Source organism: Dermacentor albipictus, chromosome 1 (genome assembly GCF_038994185.2).
Source record: "Dermacentor albipictus isolate Rhodes 1998 colony chromosome 1, USDA_Dalb.pri_finalv2, whole genome shotgun sequence".
Taxonomy (NCBI): Eukaryota; Metazoa; Arthropoda; class Arachnida; order Ixodida; family Ixodidae; genus Dermacentor; species Dermacentor albipictus.
Window position 1 is genome coordinate 158,658,509 of NC_091821.1, and position 19,138 is coordinate 158,677,646.

Sequence of the window (19,138 nt, forward strand, 5' to 3'; positions counted from 1 at the left end):
TAACAGCTCGTCCTCGCCCCGGTTGTTCTGAATGGCCGGTGAACTCAATTCGCTGGCCATGAGGAACGCTGAAAGAAGCTGCAGGGTACTGGGGTCGAGCCTCGTTTGACAACCCTCGGGATCCTGGGCCCTGGAGAACATACGTCAAACAAACCAAACAACACAGCGCTGCACCACGCGTAAGCGCAGGCTCTTCACCCCTGACTCGCCAGGCTATTACTGAGTCAAAATCAACCCTGATCTTTTAGTTCCCCAATTTTGACAAAGCAGTTCCAACCACCCTTCCAAACAGCTATCCATTTCTCCTCGATTGCCGACAAGACCAGAGTACTATTGTTGTTGCAAAACAAAAGGGTCGTTGACGATGCAAACAACAAATGAAAACAGCCGAACATAACTTAAGTGGCCTAACTACATGAACAGCATGTTTCCAATCTATCGCAGTGGCGTACTTATCGCACGTATTGGTGCCACTGAACAATCTGGTCAACCTCACAAGTTCGTAATCACAAGCGCGCTAGCCTTGTGGTCACTATCCAGAACGCGTACTTGTGTCGTAGGCAAACTTTTCATTTACGCTTACTCACGTTTCTTCCCTGAAAGTCCTACAGGACACGTGACATAAACGAACAATTAAACTTGCGGGACTTACACACTCCGCAGAACCCTTAAAATAATGCGTCTTTTAATAACTCGTTCCACGCATACTTATCAGAGAAGTCAGAATACGGCTGCCCTCAACAGACACGAGCAACCCAGTCATAAATCTGCTTCCTTCCGTCCACACAGGACATGCGCTAATGGAACTAAGAACGCTTCTCAGTGCAAATCATGCACTCACTGAAAATCTACGCGCTTAACCTTAGAAAATTCAAAAACACTTAAAAAGAAAGAAGGTTAAATAACACACGCGCTTTACCATAGGCCTTTCGACGATAACCTTGACCTTCAGGTTACTCACACACACATACACAAAAAAAAACCTATCTACTTATTAATGAGCATCTCGCGAGACTACATGTTTACTTAAAACGCATCTTTCAAATCTCGAGCTTCTCGAACGAAAACACAAACAAAGCTCAAACCTTACATATTGAAAGAAATCCTAGTCTCAAATCGCGAAAACATTCAGATGCTCAAAATAACAAAATAACATTTCACTTCTACGGAAGCTCTCTTGGCTTCCCGTTCCCGATTGCTTACGACTGGCTCATACTCTGAGCCGTCCCCGAGGCGGTTGCCTTTTGAAAACTACTCTGGCTGCCGAGGAAACACAAAAGGGCTGACTCACTATCAGCTCCTTCAAAACGTTATGGTCTCCTGCCAATTTGCGTCCTCCCGCCCCGCTTTCAACACAAACTCGATTGACCGCGTCGCTATTCCCCACCTGGTCTCGTCCTGCCACCTTGCGTTTCTTCGAACTGCACGCTGAGCTTTGAAAAGAACTACGGAACGACGAGGAGTTTAACTGCCCCGTGCCCTTTGTCCGCGTCCGTGCAGAACATTCTTCGCGGTCCCCCTTTGACCGGTGGCTTGAACGTTTTCGATGCATCAACATCGTCCGAGACGACCGCATCTTTTTCCTCGCGCCCTGCCCTTTTGGGTTTCTCGCCATCTTTGGCGGCGCTGCATTAATTACCGTCTTTCGGTCTTTACCGTGCTTCTTTTTACGGCGCTTTCTCTTTGCACTTGCTTTCATGTCGCCTTCTCGTGCCTCGTGCTGGCCGGTACACATTTCGTCGGCCCGGATCGGTCTCTTACCCGCACAGTCTGATTGATTTTCCTTTAAATCAACATTCTCTCTGCCTCGACTGGCGGACAGCCCAACCGACTCTGGAACAATGCAGCAGGCTTTACTCGAATTAGACAACTCGCACTCTTGCGAACTGCCCTCTACTACATTGCCCAGCTCACGCTGTGCATCGGCACACAGCCCGTCGGTATCGATCGCTGTCTCACGCGCACAGTCCGAATGATTAATAACGGAATCATCCCTATCTAGGCTATCTAGACTGGCGGAGAGCCGCACCGATCCCTGAACAATGCAGTTGTTCTCTCGTGGACTACGGAGCTCGCCATCCAGAGAACTACTCTCAACTGCATCGTCCAGTTCGCACCTCACTTCTGCACGCAGATCTGACCTGACATGGGTGCTCGCGTCTGTCGCGTCAACAGTACCCTTTTCTTCGCTAGCAACCTCGCTAACATTACCAGCGACGCACACACGCGGTAACTGTGCCAATTTGTTCGCAGCTGGCCTAGCTGTCTCCACAGTCATCTGTTGGCACAGCACCTCGTCGCTCTCACTCTGGCCTTTAACGGCCTCTATTGCCACTAAGGCATCGTTAGCAGCTAGCCTTTTCCCTTCACTTATGAATCGGCAGCCAATCTCACAGGCACTACTCTTCTCGTCGGCTTCTGGCGAAAGTCCGCTAGACACTTCCTCATTCTTTCGCTCTGTACTACCTACAGAATTCTCAGACAGCCGTTCTCTCTGTGCCAATAACTGATCACAATACTGTATCTCTTTGATCAGTGCTGCCTTCTCTCTCTCATACTTTTCCTCTCGCTCACGTTCGCGTTCATTCTCACGTCCGTGACGCTCACACCTAAGAGTAAGTTCTTGAAGCTCATGCTTCCGTTCATTCTCGCGTTCTTCACGCTGACGCTCACTCCTAAGTTCACGACGCTCTCGCAAACGTACACGACGCACACGCTCCCATGGCTCCTGTATCACCTCCCAAGCAAGCTCAATGCTTTTCTCATCATTGCCACTATCTTGAATCGCCTTTATGATAGCTGGCGTCTTCATCCGTTCGTCCGCCTCAACTCCCAAATCGTCGCACACCAACAACAAGTCTAACCTCGTCAACCTTCTAAGATCCATGGCAGCTGCCCCGACAGGTGGTTAAAACTGTTTTCCTTAATTAATTTGTGCAAACACACAATGCATCAAACTCCCGATTCCCAGAACTATCAAAATGAACACACAACATTTGAGTCTGGCGAATCATAAGGAAAAAAACCACGCGCTCACTTACGGTTGCAGCACCCTGCCATCCGGTTCACTTGTCCGCTGTTCCCGGTTCCTCCGGACTCCCTGGGTTGAAGGCTCGCTCCTTCTTCGCTACTCCCAGTTTCTTCGGACCTCTTTCGACGAAGGCTCTCTCTTCTTCGCTCTTCCCGGTTCCTTAGGATCTCTCTCGACGAAGGTTGATTCGTAGCGCTGCCACCAGCTGATGCATTCGGAGGCGATCCTACCGCTGCCAACCAGATGTAGGGGTTGTAGGACGGGCTTCGCGGATGAAAACCCAAACTTGGGAGGGTTTATTCTACATTATATACAGGGAGGTGAGAGTCATTTAACAGTCGTACAGTCATTACGGGCCGGCAGCAACTCGGACGCTGCGGCCCGCGGCAAGAAGTTCGAGAGAGGTGAATCAGGGAATCAGGGAATGTCCCAGAATGCTCAGGTCTCTCTGGAAGGCTTCTTATAAACCCTTCGAGCACTGTAAGTCACGTCATGTTTGACCAATGGGAGAGTCCGCTCCGATGACGCCACTTTCAGCCAATGGTAGGCGCCCGTGTCGCGGTGTCACACCTGGCGGCTCTCTGCGGTCTTGCCTCGCAGACTGGCAATGCACTTCTAACGAGGAGAAGGGGAGGGCTGCTCATGCTCCATTGTCCGAGGCCCACCTGCTAATCCCGGCGGCGCACGAACTTGTTGGCACGTGAACTTGTTGCCTTAAACTTGTTTGCTCGGCCGCTCCTCTGGAATGCGCTTTCCTGCTTCTGCATTCCTCAATTAGCTGTGCTGCAATCCGATGTGGTCTGGGGAACTCGAAGTAATCGCAGGAAACAGCTCCATATCTAACAGGTTGGGGAGCCATAAAGGCACAATGATTTCATGCCTTTGAATAACATTTCCATGCCGGTAATGTCCTCAAGTGCAGAGACACAAAGGTTGGCATTAGCGCAATAAACGCAAAAGCAAACCTCTGGTTGTGGTGCGAGTAGCACCTATTTTGTAAACGATGGCACTTTCAGAATGAGCTGCTTTGAGCATCTGGTACATCTCGTGGATAACACGTGTCACAAGCCGCTTTTAAACGTACTCCCTCTGGTTGTTCGTGATGACTCACACCACATCCTTCTTGTTCAGGCTCTGCCGAGAGCACCCATGTTTGGCCTTGGTGAAGTTGTCAAGCACAGCTTGTACATCTGAAGGGCTTAACCTTTACCTTGTGTACGGATCAAAATCTGAGAACATTCCATGCTTCTCACGTCAATTTCAGGCCTTTCCGAGTATGTACGCTGTGACAGCTGGGACTGCCTCTTGAACATGTTTGTTTTCAACTTCTGGTGGCACAATAGTTGAGAGACGCAAGTGCTCTCGATAGGACTTTGAAGTTAGTATTAGTGAAGTGAAGTTAGTGAAGTTAGTAAGCTTGCTTAAAGCTATTTAACCAGCCAGCGCATGCACAACATTCTGTCACAGACGGTTCAGGTGTACTGACACTTCCGTATGCAGCGCTTAAAGTTGTGAGTATCTTCGTCACCACAATGCTTTCAGTCTCGACCAGTTTTCTCTTTCCGTAAGATCGTCTGCTGCATTTGCGAATGGAAGATGATGGCTTTAATGGTGAAACATCAGAAGAAAGGTGGACAAACTTGTTCAAGTCGTCAATCACTTCTTCCTGATGGAATGCCTCGTCTGCTTCATCGCAGTTGTCACTAGATGAAGACAGGATTTCCTTGAGGCACGTAAAGCACTGCTGGCAGACCTCGTCAGTGTTGGGAATATCTTCAGCCTCTGGCAGTAGCTTCCGCAGGGAGGCAACATCCAAAACACGGACGCAAAGAAAATTTTTTTCTTAGCAATCTTCTAGTGAACGCGTAAATAATCGGCACAGAATACTTGGAACTGAGCTATGAGCCGCATGCAACGCATGTAGTGTTCTGAACAGCTAGACCAAGTCAAAATGTTTATACTGGACAGCACCGCACTCTTTCTGTCACTTTTTTTGTGCCGCTGTCGTGATCGAGCCTCCAGAATGTCTCATGGTTTCATGTTCTATGAACAAGGCCATCTAAAGCTTTTCAATGTGAAAAACGTGTGGGCCACGTGCATTATCGAAGGATAATGTCCGTCTGGCGCCACCAGTGATCTCTGCTGTTCTCAGCGTGGGAAAGCGTGTCACCAAGGTGCTCACAAAACATAAATTAGGCAACTTCGGCAGCCTTTGGCTGAGTCATGCTGCACTGCACTTTTTCAGACAGATGAAACGCAGAGATGAAGGTCAAGAAAGACAGGAAGATGTTAATTGTGAGCGACACAGAAAACGTGTTAACGGGAAGTGAAATAAACTGCTTGGGATATGACTCAGATAAGTTTTTAGAAAAGGTGCGCACAGTGCGAGATGCACACAGTGGTGCCGAAGAAGGTTCCAGTATCCACTGCACATGGGGGATGGGGAGCAGGTGTTGAAGTACCACTTCCATAATGATGCACCTGCTGACTTTGGAAGTGCTCCGTCGCTTACGAATTAACCTGCTTTGGCGCCGCTTACAGGTGATTTACTGGGTGCACCAAGCGGGTTTTGACAGTCAGCCCCAACGTGCACTCATAGTGTTTCGCATGCTGTTGACAAGCGAATAATAGGTGCGTAAGTGTGATGCCCACAGAGGTTGTAGGCTGTAAACTCAGTACGGGTTAGCACTTCAGAGGGTGGCAGCCCTCCACCCCGGCGCACGCTAGACACAAATAAAATCTGACAATACATTTTTGTTGAAAACAAGCTGCCAGAGTGAAGTTCTGAAACAGCAAAGAAATTAGAACTAGATTTGCATACAATGTAAACTGACAGACAACATACTGAAGCCAACATGTTCAACACAGGCCACTTTGGCCTGTTATATTTTGTGAATAAAGCAAATAAAGAAATATATTGCTGCACTCACGTTTTGCCTGACATGAGCAGACTTCCATTCAAATTTTTTTCAAAAATTGGAAACACATTTTTTTATTCTATTTTTCTAAATGACTTTTTTATTTAACTATTTTTTTTCTTCTCTTGTGTTTCATGTAGTAAGATAATAATAGAAAACGCACCAAGACGCATCAGTTACAAAATTTTAATGATTTGGGCTATGTTTAAAAATTTTTTACATGTTTTTCGTTAGCGGACAGCATAAAAAAAATGCATGGAACTCATTTACTGTGAATCATATTAAAATGAGCAGAATAGTTTTTCAACACAACATTTTTAGTTTGCATTTCATTATGCCATGAAATCGGAAAATATTGTGGTAAGCAATAGGACGACGCTCGCACCGCCACCTTCAAATATTTTTTTGGCTTGCTGGGAACGCTTTTTCAGAATAAAATTTTCGGTTCCATGGAGTTTGAATATTCGTACATCATATAAAAAAAACACACAAAACAAAAATATCAAGCGGAAATGCATGTTTGATCTCTCGTGGAATCACCTGCTGCAAGTTTCCGACTCATTTGGCTTTTCTGACCAGTACACAATTATCGAGTTTTCTTGCATGTGCTCATATACACAGTTTGATTATGCTATGGACGCGAGTGCCAGTTGTTCTTTTGCAAGTGAGTCGAGCGCCAATTCCTTCAATGCGGACTACTGCCCAAGTGCCGAATCTGAAAATATCTATTCGAGTGTATCTACTTTTTTATTCTTAACTTAAGTATTTATGCAAGCCCATCTGTATTCATTAATAAACAGTGCATGTTTACCTATGGAAAATAATTTATATTTTTTTGTCACTTTGTGGTCACTATGAAAAAAATTATGGAAATATTTTTTTTCAACATAGGTCACTCAGATTTTATATTGGCAATAAAGAAATCAACCCTGCAGGAGTCACATTTGGCTGAATAAAATTCACCCTCAAAGGGTTAAAAACTAGGCAATTAATTGTGCCAAGTGTTAAACTGAATGACATAGACTCCAAAATGCAATCTTTGTATGAAATTTGAGCAACAGTGCGGTGGTAAGCACAAAATCTTTTTGCTGACATGTTAAGCAAAATATGTAAGTCCCTGTATATATACAGAAAGACCACCTCGTGTTACCTTACTAGGCACACGGTGCTGCAAAGTGGGATTTAGGGAGCCTTCATAAGCACATGCTAAGTGCTAGGCTTGCATATGAAGGCACTCTAGTGGGATTGAGCATGGTGCATGCTGTAGCAGACGACGCGGTTGTTGCCGCCTTGCACTGTGCGGCAGGCGAGGAGACGACAAGGCACCCAAGCTCACTGTAAATTTGTATTGCCTAGGGACCTTGGCTTGCTGCGGCTCTCTGTGAAACAGGTTGTCTGTTTCCGAAGTTTCATACCTTTGAGGTGTGTTGCCAGTTTGCTATATTAGTAATCCTTTCAATGTGAGTCCAGAGCAGGGAATCCTTTGCTTAGCCAATGTGCGCACCGCCAATGTGCTCGCACGAGTGAACACAAAGACTTTTCATTTGACTCTCGAAAATTGTGTGATTGCCATAGATAATTGTGAAAGGATATGTGCTGTTAATGCCACTTGGTGAGAGGGAAGACGGCCGCACATAGCTATCTAGGACAGTGTAGCACAGCAAAGGGATGAATGAGACACTGAACTCAACCGTAAGTTGAGTGATGGCCTCCACGTTTGGGGTGTTGTAGCAACACTTGCTTTGGTCGTATGCTCCAAAATTGGAAGGAATGGCCTCTACGTGAACATCCAAACTAAATTTGAACTGCACACCATGGTGACATTAAAGGGACAGTAAAGGCAACTATTAAGTCAAGCAAAAGTGATAGATTAACGTTCAAGAATCTCCAATGCGTCAATATTATTGGAAACAGAGCCTTAATAATAGAGAAATTGAGGTAAATGCAGGGACATGATTAGAGACTCCCCTGGGACATTCAAGCACTTGCCCGATGAGGAAAGCACTCCTCAGTTAAATTCTGTCACTAGTACTAGACCACTCCTTGCGAAAAGCATCCTTGTACAGTCGAACACGGATATATCAAACCCACATATATCGAATTATTGTCTGTATCGAACTCGTAAATTATCCCCTTGAAAATTCTGTGTAAAAGTGTAGAAATTCGTACGTTTTATCGAACGATATTTTTACCCGCCATTGGATATATCGAACGCCGCGCGATCTCGGCACTCGCTGCACCCGGGTGCTCCGCGCCTCCCCCGAAAGGCTCGGAAAATGTGAGAGCGAGAGGGAGGGAGGCTCAGACGGTACTCCCGCTGCGCATGCTCTCCGGCTTGCGGCAACACCCTGCTTGCGGAACTGCTTTTATTTTTCTCTCTCCCAATGTCTCTCATCCTTCCCCCGCGTAACCATAGTGATCGGCTCGGAAAAGGTAGCCAGGAACGAAGGCGGCGGTGGCCTCCTTCTTTTGCCTTTTTTTTTCTTGTTGCTTTTTCACGAGTTTTGCTCAGCCAACCACAGCTCGTGCCTTTCGTACGTCGCTGTCGCCCTCGGAGGTGGCCATCGCGAGCGCTTTGTTGGCGGTGGCTGCGCACGTGAATTCTTGTGTTTTGTGCGCGTTCTTGTGTTTCGTGTTCATTATTGTTTTGCGTGCGTCTCAGGACACGTGTGACTGGATCGTGGTGAGCTGACGCGGAAGCAATGGCCGCAGCAAGCACAAGCAGCGTCAAGAAGCGCAAGAACCTGGACTTTGCGACAAAGCTGAAAGCCATTCAGCGTGTTGAGGCGGGCGAGAAAAGTGCGACGGCGGCAGACGACTTAGGGATTCCTCGGAGCACTCTAAGCACCTTGTTAAAAAACAAGGCGGACATAAAGTCGAAAGCGGCGGAGTTACGAACGTCGGGAGCTTGTCGTGTGCGCGCTCCTGCCCACGAGAAAGTTGAAAAGGCCCTCTATGCGTGGTTTTAAGAGGTGCGGGCTAAGAACATTCCGGTGGATGGCCCAATGCTAATGGCTAAAGCCAAATGGTTTGCCGCTGCACTCGGTGATGACAACTTCGCCGACAACACAGGGTGGCTGCAGAGGTTTAAGAATCGCCATAAGATAGTTGGCAAAACCATTTCTGGGGAAAGCGGAGCCGTCATCAGCAAGGATATCCTGCAGTGGATTTCGAAGGAATGGCCGGGAATTAGCGCGAAGTTTTCACCCGCGGAAATCTTCAACGCCGACGAGACCGGGTTGTTTTGGTAGATGCTGCCCAGCAAGACGCTCGACGTCCGGGGCAGCACGTGTCACGGGGGCAAGATGAGCAAAGTCCGCGTGAGCGTTCTGCTCGCTGCTAACATGGATGGCTCTCAAAAGCTCCAGCCCTTTGTGATTGGCAAAGCAAGGGCACCGCGCTGCTTCAAAAACTGTAAGCAGCTCCCCGTTCGCTACGCCTTCAATAAGAAGGCGTGGATGACGCGTCAGCTGTTCACAGAATGGCTGCAAGCGTGGGACGCCGAACTGGGCGAATCGGGGCGTCACGCTTGCCTTCTCGTCGATAACTGCTCGGCCCATCACACAACCTGCAAGCTCGAAAACATCGCGCTCAAGTTTCTGCCGGCGAACACGACAGCAAAGTTGCAGCCGCTCGACCAGGGCATCATTAAGTCGTTCAAAGTCGGCTACAGGAGGCGACTCATTGATAGGCTTTTGGTGAACCTCCGCATGGGCACCGAGCTTAAGGTTGACCTGCTGGGGGCCATTCAAATGATGACAGGCGCCTGGAGAGACGTGAAGCAGGATACTGTGGCCAACTGCTTCCGGAAGGCAGGCCTCGTGACAGCCAAACTTCCCGAAACCTGCGAAGATGGCGACGGCAACAACGAGTGCATGGACGACGCGTTTCGCGAGTTGTCGTCCCTTTTCCCGGCTGCCGTTCCAGCCGAAGTGTCTGCTGACGATTATGTGAACGTTGACAGCAATGTTCAGGCTGTTGCGAGCCTCGCCGACGAGGATATTGTAGCTGCAGTCGGAGGGACCCAGGCTGACAGCTCGAGTGGCGACGAAGATCGTCCGGACGAGGGCGCGGCTACACACTCGTACTCGGCCGCTGAAGTGGCGGCAGCGTTCAGCTTGATTCGCCGTTGTTGCGGCGACATGGAAGGAACCGGGCTTTCGCACCTGAACAGCCTCGATAAGATCGAGGTTGGCGTCTTTAATTTCATTTGCAAGGCGAAGAAGCAGACCAACATAAGGGATTTTTTTTCACGCAAATAAAGCATTATGTTGCGTCGTGTGTGCGGAAATAGTTGTCATTCTTGAATGCGCCGATCGGTAGGTCATCGTCCGCCACAGGTAAAGTCTCTGGGCCTGTATTTTTTATATCGAATTTTTGATATATCGAATTAATTCGCAATCCCCTTCGAGTTCAATATATCTGTGTTCGACTGTATTATAAAATGAAAGAAAATACTACTTGTCCAGTTCTATTTCATTTTTAGAAAAAAGAACTGATTGAAGGTTGCCGCAAGCTGTCGAAATGGTTCGTTTTCACTCGACTCCGCTCCACCCACGCTTTCGCATTTCAGTAGTTTCATTATCGTGTAATGCTGCGCTGGCTTTCCTGGCTCGCGAAACTAGCATATACTACAAGTAGCAAAAAATTCAACTTCAGTGTGATGTCACGGGATGCCAGAAAGGTCTACGCCAATTGACCATAAACCAGCCGCGCAGCGGGCAGCGCCACCTGTCGGGTGACATTTGACTCGCTGACGGCAGAAAAGGGTGTATGCAACATCACCACTTCCCCGATTGGGTGGCGGGAGGTTTGAATCTCGAAAAGGGTATTTGGACCCTTCAGATGCAATTTTCTCATAAACTAAGTCGTTTCTTGGCACAAAACAAGCATTGTGAGGTTTCTGGAATGGTATTTAAACAGTCTACGTCGACTTAGTATTTGCCTTTAGTGTTCCTTTAAGTAAGCACAGTGTTTTGGGCGCCACCCCACTCCGCTGTAGCCTTCACAGTGAAAGACATTTAAGGAGTGGGAGTACTATGAAGGGGGTCAAAAGCGATCTTCTATTGCAAATAACTCTGCTTCTGCTGAACACATCAAAGAACTTTTTTGCTGCAAAGTGTTTCTGAAATAGCATATTTAACATCAAATTCATTTCTCAACTTCAATAAAAGTTTTGCAGGGCCCCTTAAAAGAGCTGGCCAAGTCAAAGGCAATCCTACAAGGGCTTACCTGTGACATCTTTCCAATAACTGCTGGTCTGCCCCGGAAAAAATCCACTTCATTTGTACTTGTTGGAAAAGCATATTCAATAAGGGCAAGCACCTCAGGGAGTGATTCTTCCAACAAAAAAAGGCAGGCATTTGGACCAGCATCAAAAGAGTATGCCAGCTGCACAGGAAGAATGAATGAAAAGTGCAGAAATTATTAGCAGCGTGAAACAGCCTAAATGCTACAAATTGTTTCATACTTTTCTAGATCACATTACGACATCAACATCTAAAAAAATAGACAAAAATTACCTGTAGAACTGATATAGGAAGCTGCAAAAAAATTTTGAAGCCTACTATATTTACCCCTTAACGGCCCAATTTTGCACATTTATGACATAGCAATCTTATGCCACCTACGCGTCCTCACTTTTATTACTGTTTTTGTAATTAAACATTCCAGGAAAGGGACACTTTAAAACATTTAAGGTGTAAAGGAGATCGAATTAGCTACATGAACGGAGAGAGCTTGATTAAATTCTGGAGTTTAACATCCCTGCACAGTGGGTTATGAGGGCTCTGGACTCATATATGACTCTGGATTATATTTGACCACCTTGGTTTCTTCAATGTGCACCTAAAATACACTACATGAGCATTTTTGTATTCTGCATCCAACGAAATGTGACCCCTGTGGCTGGGAATTGAACCCGTCACCTTATTCTAGTGCAATTCCTTAATAATAATAATATTTGGGGTTTTACGTGCCAAAACCACTTTCTGATTATGAGGCACGCCGTAGTGGAGGACTCCGGAAATTTTGACCACCTGGGGTTCTTTAACGTGCACCTATATCTAAGCACACGGGTGTTTTCGCATTTCGCCCCCATCGAAATGCGGCCGCCGTGGCCGGGATTCGATCCCGCGACCTCGTGCTCAGCAGCCCAACACCATAGCCACTGAGCAACCACGGCGGGTCGTGCAATTCCTTAGCCATTGAGACACTATAGTGGGTTGAAAGGGGACTGATCCTGACTTTCCTACAGCAGGCCTCGAATCAACAAAGGGCTCCACATTTTCTTAACACTGTAAGCTATAAAGCAAGGTAAGTTATTATCAAGAAAAAAAGTTGTCATGTTCTAGCCTTCAAGATTACCTCCTGCCTTATAGGCATCCAAGAAAAGGCAAATTTATTAAATGATGCATTGTTTTGGGGTAAATGTCAAATTCCTGACACTGGGCATTTGTGCCATATGTACATTCTATAAAATGAACATTGAAAGTAACCACAAGGAAATATTCGCACGTCTTTTGACAGGGAACTAACAGGTGCCGCTGTGCCGACGACTTTTGATGCGAAGCTTTATCAATTACGAGACACACCTTCGCCACTGCCATGCTGTGCCATCAGAGCACCTGCTCTTGCACTATGGTCCAAGTACTGCCTTACTTTAGCATACAAGAGCGATCCAGTTGGTTGTACACTTCATGCACTAAAAAATGGCATACCTTGTTAGTGCCATAGAACCGATTGTAACGGTGAACGAGGCTGATAACATCCCAGGATGCAGAGGTCATATAATGGATGGGTGGATAACTATCCAGGCACACTGCATGCAGCTGGTTACTTTCCTGAAAGAAAAAATCCAGGACACTGAAGTACTTCTTACGAGTTGTGAATGTGAAAGCATTCATGTCCAATTGAACACCACTAAGCGGTCCTAGTTTTGTGCTGCGAGTAATGTTTTCGAGTTGTGCAGATCAGGTGTTGTCTGAATGTATCAAATCAACACAGCTGCACTTCATATTTCTGCTAAATGTTCACTATGTTCCTCAGAGCTCATTGCCACCACTCGACGCTGCTCTGCTTCGCATTTTTGAGCCAAGAGGTGCTCGCATTATGAGCCACACTTCGCCACATATCGAAGACATTCTGCATTGCACCACTGTACCTGCTCCAACGAGGCGCGCTGGTGGCATGGGATCATGGCGATGCCCTCTCCCCTCACACAACACCTGGTGTGCTATCGTAGTAGCAGGTGTTGCAATTTGCCCACTCTGGTCTATCGAGGCACGCTCATCCCATGGCGTCGCAGCCAACGGAAATTTAGGTGTTTCACTGCTGCAGACAACACCAGGTTTTTCGCTCAATAGGCCATTTGATGCTTTCACATCAAAAAACAAAGGGGGGGGGGGGAAGAAGAAAAGCATTAACATACAGAATATTTAGGCAAGGAAAACACCCGTGTACTTAGATTTAGGTGCCCATTAAAAAACCCCAGGTGGTCGAAATATCCGGAGTCCTCCACTGCGGCTTGCCTCGTAATCAGAAAGTGGTTTTGGCACGTAAAACCCCATATATATATATTTTTAAATATTTAGCAAGGAAGACGTCACTGATTCAGCAGATTAGTGTGAAAATTTTAATGGGATTAACATTCCTCGAGAAATTGACCCAAGTTGTGGTATGTCTAACCTCTTTCACCCAAAGACCCAAGTTGTATACTAGCTTGTGCCACTATGTATGTGCTGGCTGCTGTCTTGCCAAGCAGGCAACATGGACCACTGGGACCATGGACCATGCTCAGTGACCCAAGCGGAACACTTGGGTCACTGAGCATGTGGCTCTGGGCATTAAGTGAACCATCTATAATTCTTCATGAGAAAGAATTTCGCTATTTATATCAGTCCGGATAGTGTTCACTTTTACATCGTTGAAGTGTACCATTTCTCCTGTGCACATCCAGATTTTTGGACTTCGGTTCTTATGTATATAAGTGTGAGCTTTATGAATAAAATATCAGTTGTGAGTCAGCACCGTGTTGTGTTGTGCTTTTCTTTCTTTTGTCCATGTCACTTCTGTGCTGTTACAAAATGTATGATGAAAAGTAATCAACTCGCCCACCTTGCTATCTTGCTGCAAGATATACTGTGTCATGATATCATTTGGCATTATGGTTGGCAGCGAGATTGCCACTTCAGCTGTCTGCAGTGGAAATATGGTGCATCGCTAAATTGCTTATTGCTAATTGCATGATTGTCGGCAATGGAAATGGAAATACATAGTTGTAAAACTATTTTCCTAGGTGTAGAACTAGATAAGCACTTAAAATCTGACAGACATATCACAGCGAAACTGCATATGGCTAGGATCCTGGGATTCTTTTCCGTCCGTCGACAGAAAACTATCATCATCAATGGCTCATACACCCATAAGCACAAAGCACTCATACCCCCGTAAGCAAGCAAAGAATGCAATGGCTCACAGCTCCATAAGGCAAAGGCTAGAAGCACTCAACAAAGTGCAGCGGACAGTGGATACATTCTTTGGAATCATACACACAACATAAAAGAACATACGTTTCAATAAAGAACGAGCTCAAAAAAAGCATCTGAGCCACTTACTACAATAAGGCGCTCGCGATAGCAATGCGAAGCACGTAGCGCTCCCCCCATATGTTTCCGGTAAAGATCACTGTCGTGCAAGCTGCTGCAGCAACACTAGCTTGCAACGTGGGCTGCGACGTCCCTAGCCTTTCGTATATAACCAGCCCAGCAAGTGATTTCAATGTCGTTGCAGCACCACTATTGGTGGCAGTGTGCTGTCATAATTACGATTACTACCATTCCTACCATTACTCTAAAGCCATAAAGCATTGCATACCACCCTCAGCAGTTGTACTGGTGGTTTTGAAGAGCTTCACTGTACATCCACCATCACATGGCCGGGATGAAGAGTTCCTTTCTTTTTTTTCTTTTTTTTTTCACTTAGTCACAATAGCAGTGGCCTATGGTATAAGGGTACTAATAGAAGCTTGTTTCTTACTAAAGATTCCCTCATGACTATTTATTATGCGTTCATTCACAGCTGTATCAATTACTGTATTTCTTCATGGGGCAATTCACACACAACTCATTACACTCCTTTAGAGCATGTTCAAAATCAGGCCATAAGAATTCAGCAGTTTTTATGCAATGTTTTGTAATTGCTTTGCTGCCATAATGTGATGTCAGTTATCAAACCTAACAAGCATTCCCCTGGTATTCTACTACACAGATTTATTTTTGGTAAACTTCCTCCATTTGTAATTAGCAGCTGTCACATTCCTATTCATAGCTCCATGTGTTTTGCAATGCGAAACAACTTGTTACCTATGCTTAAAACCAACAACTATGCTAATTCCACATCTAAATTTGCTGCCACTTCCTTCTGGAACTACCTGCCACCAAACATTAAGAATAAGACTGATATGATGGATTTAAAATCGAATGAATGCTCATTTCTTTTAATTGTAATTTTTATTGCATTTTACCTTGCTGTTTTTGTCTCTCCCTTTTCTTTTTTCTCTTGTTTTTTCCCAACAAATTACATAGACAAAATGTTCGCATAGTTTTGCACAAGGCCTAAATACTGCAACATGTCATTTAGGGAAAGCACGGAGAAGGCGGGACGTGGAAATTCAAGATGAGTAAAACGAGAACAAGGCGAAAGCAGGAGCCAACGTTTCAACAAGCGGACTTGTCTTCTTAGTCCGTATGTCTCCTTGAAGAAAAAAAAATTTAATTATGGGGTTTTATGTGCCAAAACCACTTTCTGATTATGAGGCACGCCGTAGTGGAGGACTCCGGAAATTTTGACCACCTGGGGTTCTTAAACATGAACCTATATCTAAGTACACGGGTGTTTTCACATTTCACCTCCATCGAAATGTGGCCGGCATGGCCTGGATTCGATCCCGCAACCTCGTGCTCAGCAGCCCGACACCACTGCCACTGAGCAACCACATAGGGTCTCCTAGAAGAGGACATCTACTTGTCAAAACGTCTGCTCCTGCTTTCACCTTGTTCTCGTTTTGCTTATCAACATGCTTATAGCTTCGTGTCATGCATTGTATACGAGGTCCCCTATCGGTCTTTGACCCTGGGACCTCCTTTTGCAGCTACCTTTTACCATGTGTATGTATATATTTGCAGTATTAATAATAAAGCTTGATTGATTAATACAAGTTCTTTCTATGATGTTGGCTAAAAATGTAAATTTGAAGTCACCTTCAAGTTTACACTTTCGTTGTGAAGTGCAGTTTCAGCCCTTTCACAGTACTACTGTGATAAAGCTGTTAATAACAGCCTTTACATTGACAAAGTGTTTGTAGTAATAATCGGCTTCCTTTAATGAAGTTCTTCTGCAGATTGTAACATTATAAACAAAATGAGGCTAGGACAAAAGGTGGAAAAATAGAAATTTTTAGCCTCCGAATATCCAGTACAGTAAAACCTCGTTATAATGAAGTTGAAGGGGGGCTCGTAATTACTTCGTTATAGCCACTATCCATTTCTATCCAGAATTATCAAGCAGGAGAGGATGTACTCACCACCAAATCTCACAGCAGCCCGCCACGTGAAAAATAAAACGGCCGTTCCTACTTTAACATAAATTATAATAAATTGCTACTTTATTCACGCCAAACGGCTCATCACTGATCGATCAACAGCACACCAGCTGGCAGCTCACTTCGCAGAAAAAAGTCCTTGATAGATTTTTACTGCACCTTCTTCAGGCAAATGATGACTTTTTCAGCTGCAGCCGCTATTTCGAGTCCGTCCTCGCTGTCATCGCGAGCACCAAAGAAGCGGCACAGCAGGCCTGCTGCATCCAGCGCTTGTGCGGGCGTCGGTACGCCGGGTTCGCCAATACTAGGCTCCGGGCTGTCGTTGACACATTCATCACTGTCTTCATTAGGCACCACCGTCACCACGCGCACAATTTCCACCTCTGTTAGCTCTTCCGTCGTCACCGCGTCAGTATCGGCACTGACGTACGTGCAGAAGGTGTAGCAGTCGGGCACAACGCCGGCGTCAAGGAGAGCGTCCCATGACGCTAGGGCTTGGTCGCCCGCGGCACCCTCATTGGTGGCAGCACCGAGATCTTCGCTGTAACCGCCGCTGCTGATGCCAAATGAGGCATGCCGGTAGCAATTGGCGATCGTGCTTGCCAGTACAGCCATCCAAGCAGCCTGTAGCATCCCGATCACCATGCACAAGTCGATCGCGGACTCGCGCTTCATGCTCATATTGAGCAGAATCCGGTCAATCACACGCTTGCGGTAGCCAGACTTCATGATAACATGAAGTTCGTGATAACTCCTTGGTCAAGGGGTTGCACAACTGCAGTGCAGTTTGGCGGCAAGAAGCATAGCTCAATGTTTTTGAGCACAGTGGCATTGTGGTGAGCCGCGTAGTTGTCCAGTACGAGGCATACCTTCCGATTCAGCTTGCCCAGCCGCTCGTCCCACTCCTGCAGCCACTGTGCGAAAATTTCTCTCGTCGTCCAAGCCTTACGGTTGGACACATAACTCACTTGGAGCTTTTGTTTGCCACTGAAGCATCATGGTGACGCACCTTTTCCGACCAATCCATTTTGGCACAAAGCAACACGGTTACGCAGACGTTGCTCTGCTTACCGCCCTGGCAATGTTTCCCTTTGATGGCCAAGGTTTTTTGCGGCAGCATCTGGTAGAACAGGGCTGTCTCATCTGCGTTGAACAAATCCTTGGCACTGTATTTTTCTAACAGTTGTCCAACGTTTGTCTCCACTGTTGTGACTTCGGGATGGAGGTCGAAAGACGGACTCTTTCCGCTGGTGAAGAAGAAACGAAAAACTTTATACAATATTTACAGATAGTGGATGATAGCGTACAGGTAGCAGTATGAGCGCATAAGACTGACTGGGCAGCTGGAGGCGACTCTCTCTGCTCACAATGGGCCGGTTCTCCCTTAAATCCCTTCGGCGACCCCTCATTGGCAGGAACCAGTTTGGGCGAGTTCTCGTCGGCAGGGTGATGACGTTGCCCATGTCGAATTCTTGATTTGTCATGGAGATGACTGGGCTCTTCTTGAAGTCGCCTCCCATGTCAAATTCTTGATTCATCGCGGGGATGGCTAGGCGTTTCTTGAAGTCGCCTCCCATGTCGAATTCTTGATTAATCGTGGAGAAGTGGGAGCTCACTTCGCCTTGTGGTAGCCATGTGGTGCATGTAGTATGGCAGCTGCCATCGCCTCGTGGTTGCCATGGGGTGCTCGTAGTATGGCACAATACCACCCACGCCACTGCAGCTTCGCGGTCGACAGACTGCGCTTCCCCGCCGACAGCCCTGCCGACGATGTCATGGCGCTCCTTGAAATGCTGCAGCCAGCCGACACTCGCCACAAAATTGTCATGCCCCATGCTTTGCGTCCCTCACTTGAAGACCGCCTTCTCTACAGCTTCGAAAGCGGGGGCTCGCAGCTTCTTTCTGTCGCCTTTAACGCCACATGCGACAGCACTGGTGACAGCTTCTTTGGTGCTCAAAATCGTCGATAGCGTGCTCAACACTATGCCGAAATCTTCAGCCACTTTTTTTCTTCTTCACGCCGAACTCGACGACTTTCAGCATAGCCACCTTCTGCTCGATTAATATCGTTTTGCGCTTCCCTTTGCCGTCGTCCATCTCCTTTCTGGCGGCGGGAACTCGCACGAACGAACCGATAGAACAATGATATCGTTGTTGTGCACGGAGTGAACAACAAGCAACAAAACCGCAGTCGGCACCACTCCATGCATGCAGTAGAAGAGCGGGAGGGTCCACCAGTTTCACGGGAAAGGGGAGGCCAGGAGATGACGGGTACCGAAATGGTCAGTAAATGCTTGTTGTGGGAAAAAAAGAAAAATTGCCGACAATTACGTTACTTCCTAATGCGAAATTTGAGCACAGCTCTTCAGCTGTTTCGGCTTTTCTATGTACTGAAGCAAATAATTCGAGCGAGACATGTATGTACAGTTAAAACTTTTTATTCTTCACTTTTTCAAGAAACACTCCACTCCCAGTTCTTGATAGTCATGAAGGTAGCTCTATGGTCGGAAAAATAGATGCACATACATATGCTAGACTTGCTGCACCAATGCCTGGTTTGGCGTAGTGCACCTCTAGATTCTGGCGGCG

General features: G+C 46.6%; 1 protein-coding gene across 9 annotated transcripts in view; it reads right to left on the minus strand.

The window, feature by feature from the left end:
- The window catches only part of Mvd (mevalonate diphosphate decarboxylase), a 121,868-nt gene that overhangs the window by 58,926 nt on the left and 43,804 nt on the right, over nucleotides 1-19,138 (minus strand). For all 9 annotated transcript variants that reach the window (XR_010567133.2, XM_065442877.2, XM_065442885.2 and 6 more), the window contains 2 exons: nucleotides 12,669-12,791; nucleotides 11,182-11,340 (listed from right to left, as the gene is read on the minus strand). Coding sequence is in view for 8 of the 9 variants with exons in the window: in XM_065442877.2 (XP_065298949.1) it covers nucleotides 11,182-11,340; nucleotides 12,669-12,791 (282 nt within the window). In the remaining variant the exon portion in view is untranslated. The remainder of the gene's footprint in view (nucleotides 1-11,181; nucleotides 11,341-12,668; nucleotides 12,792-19,138) is intronic.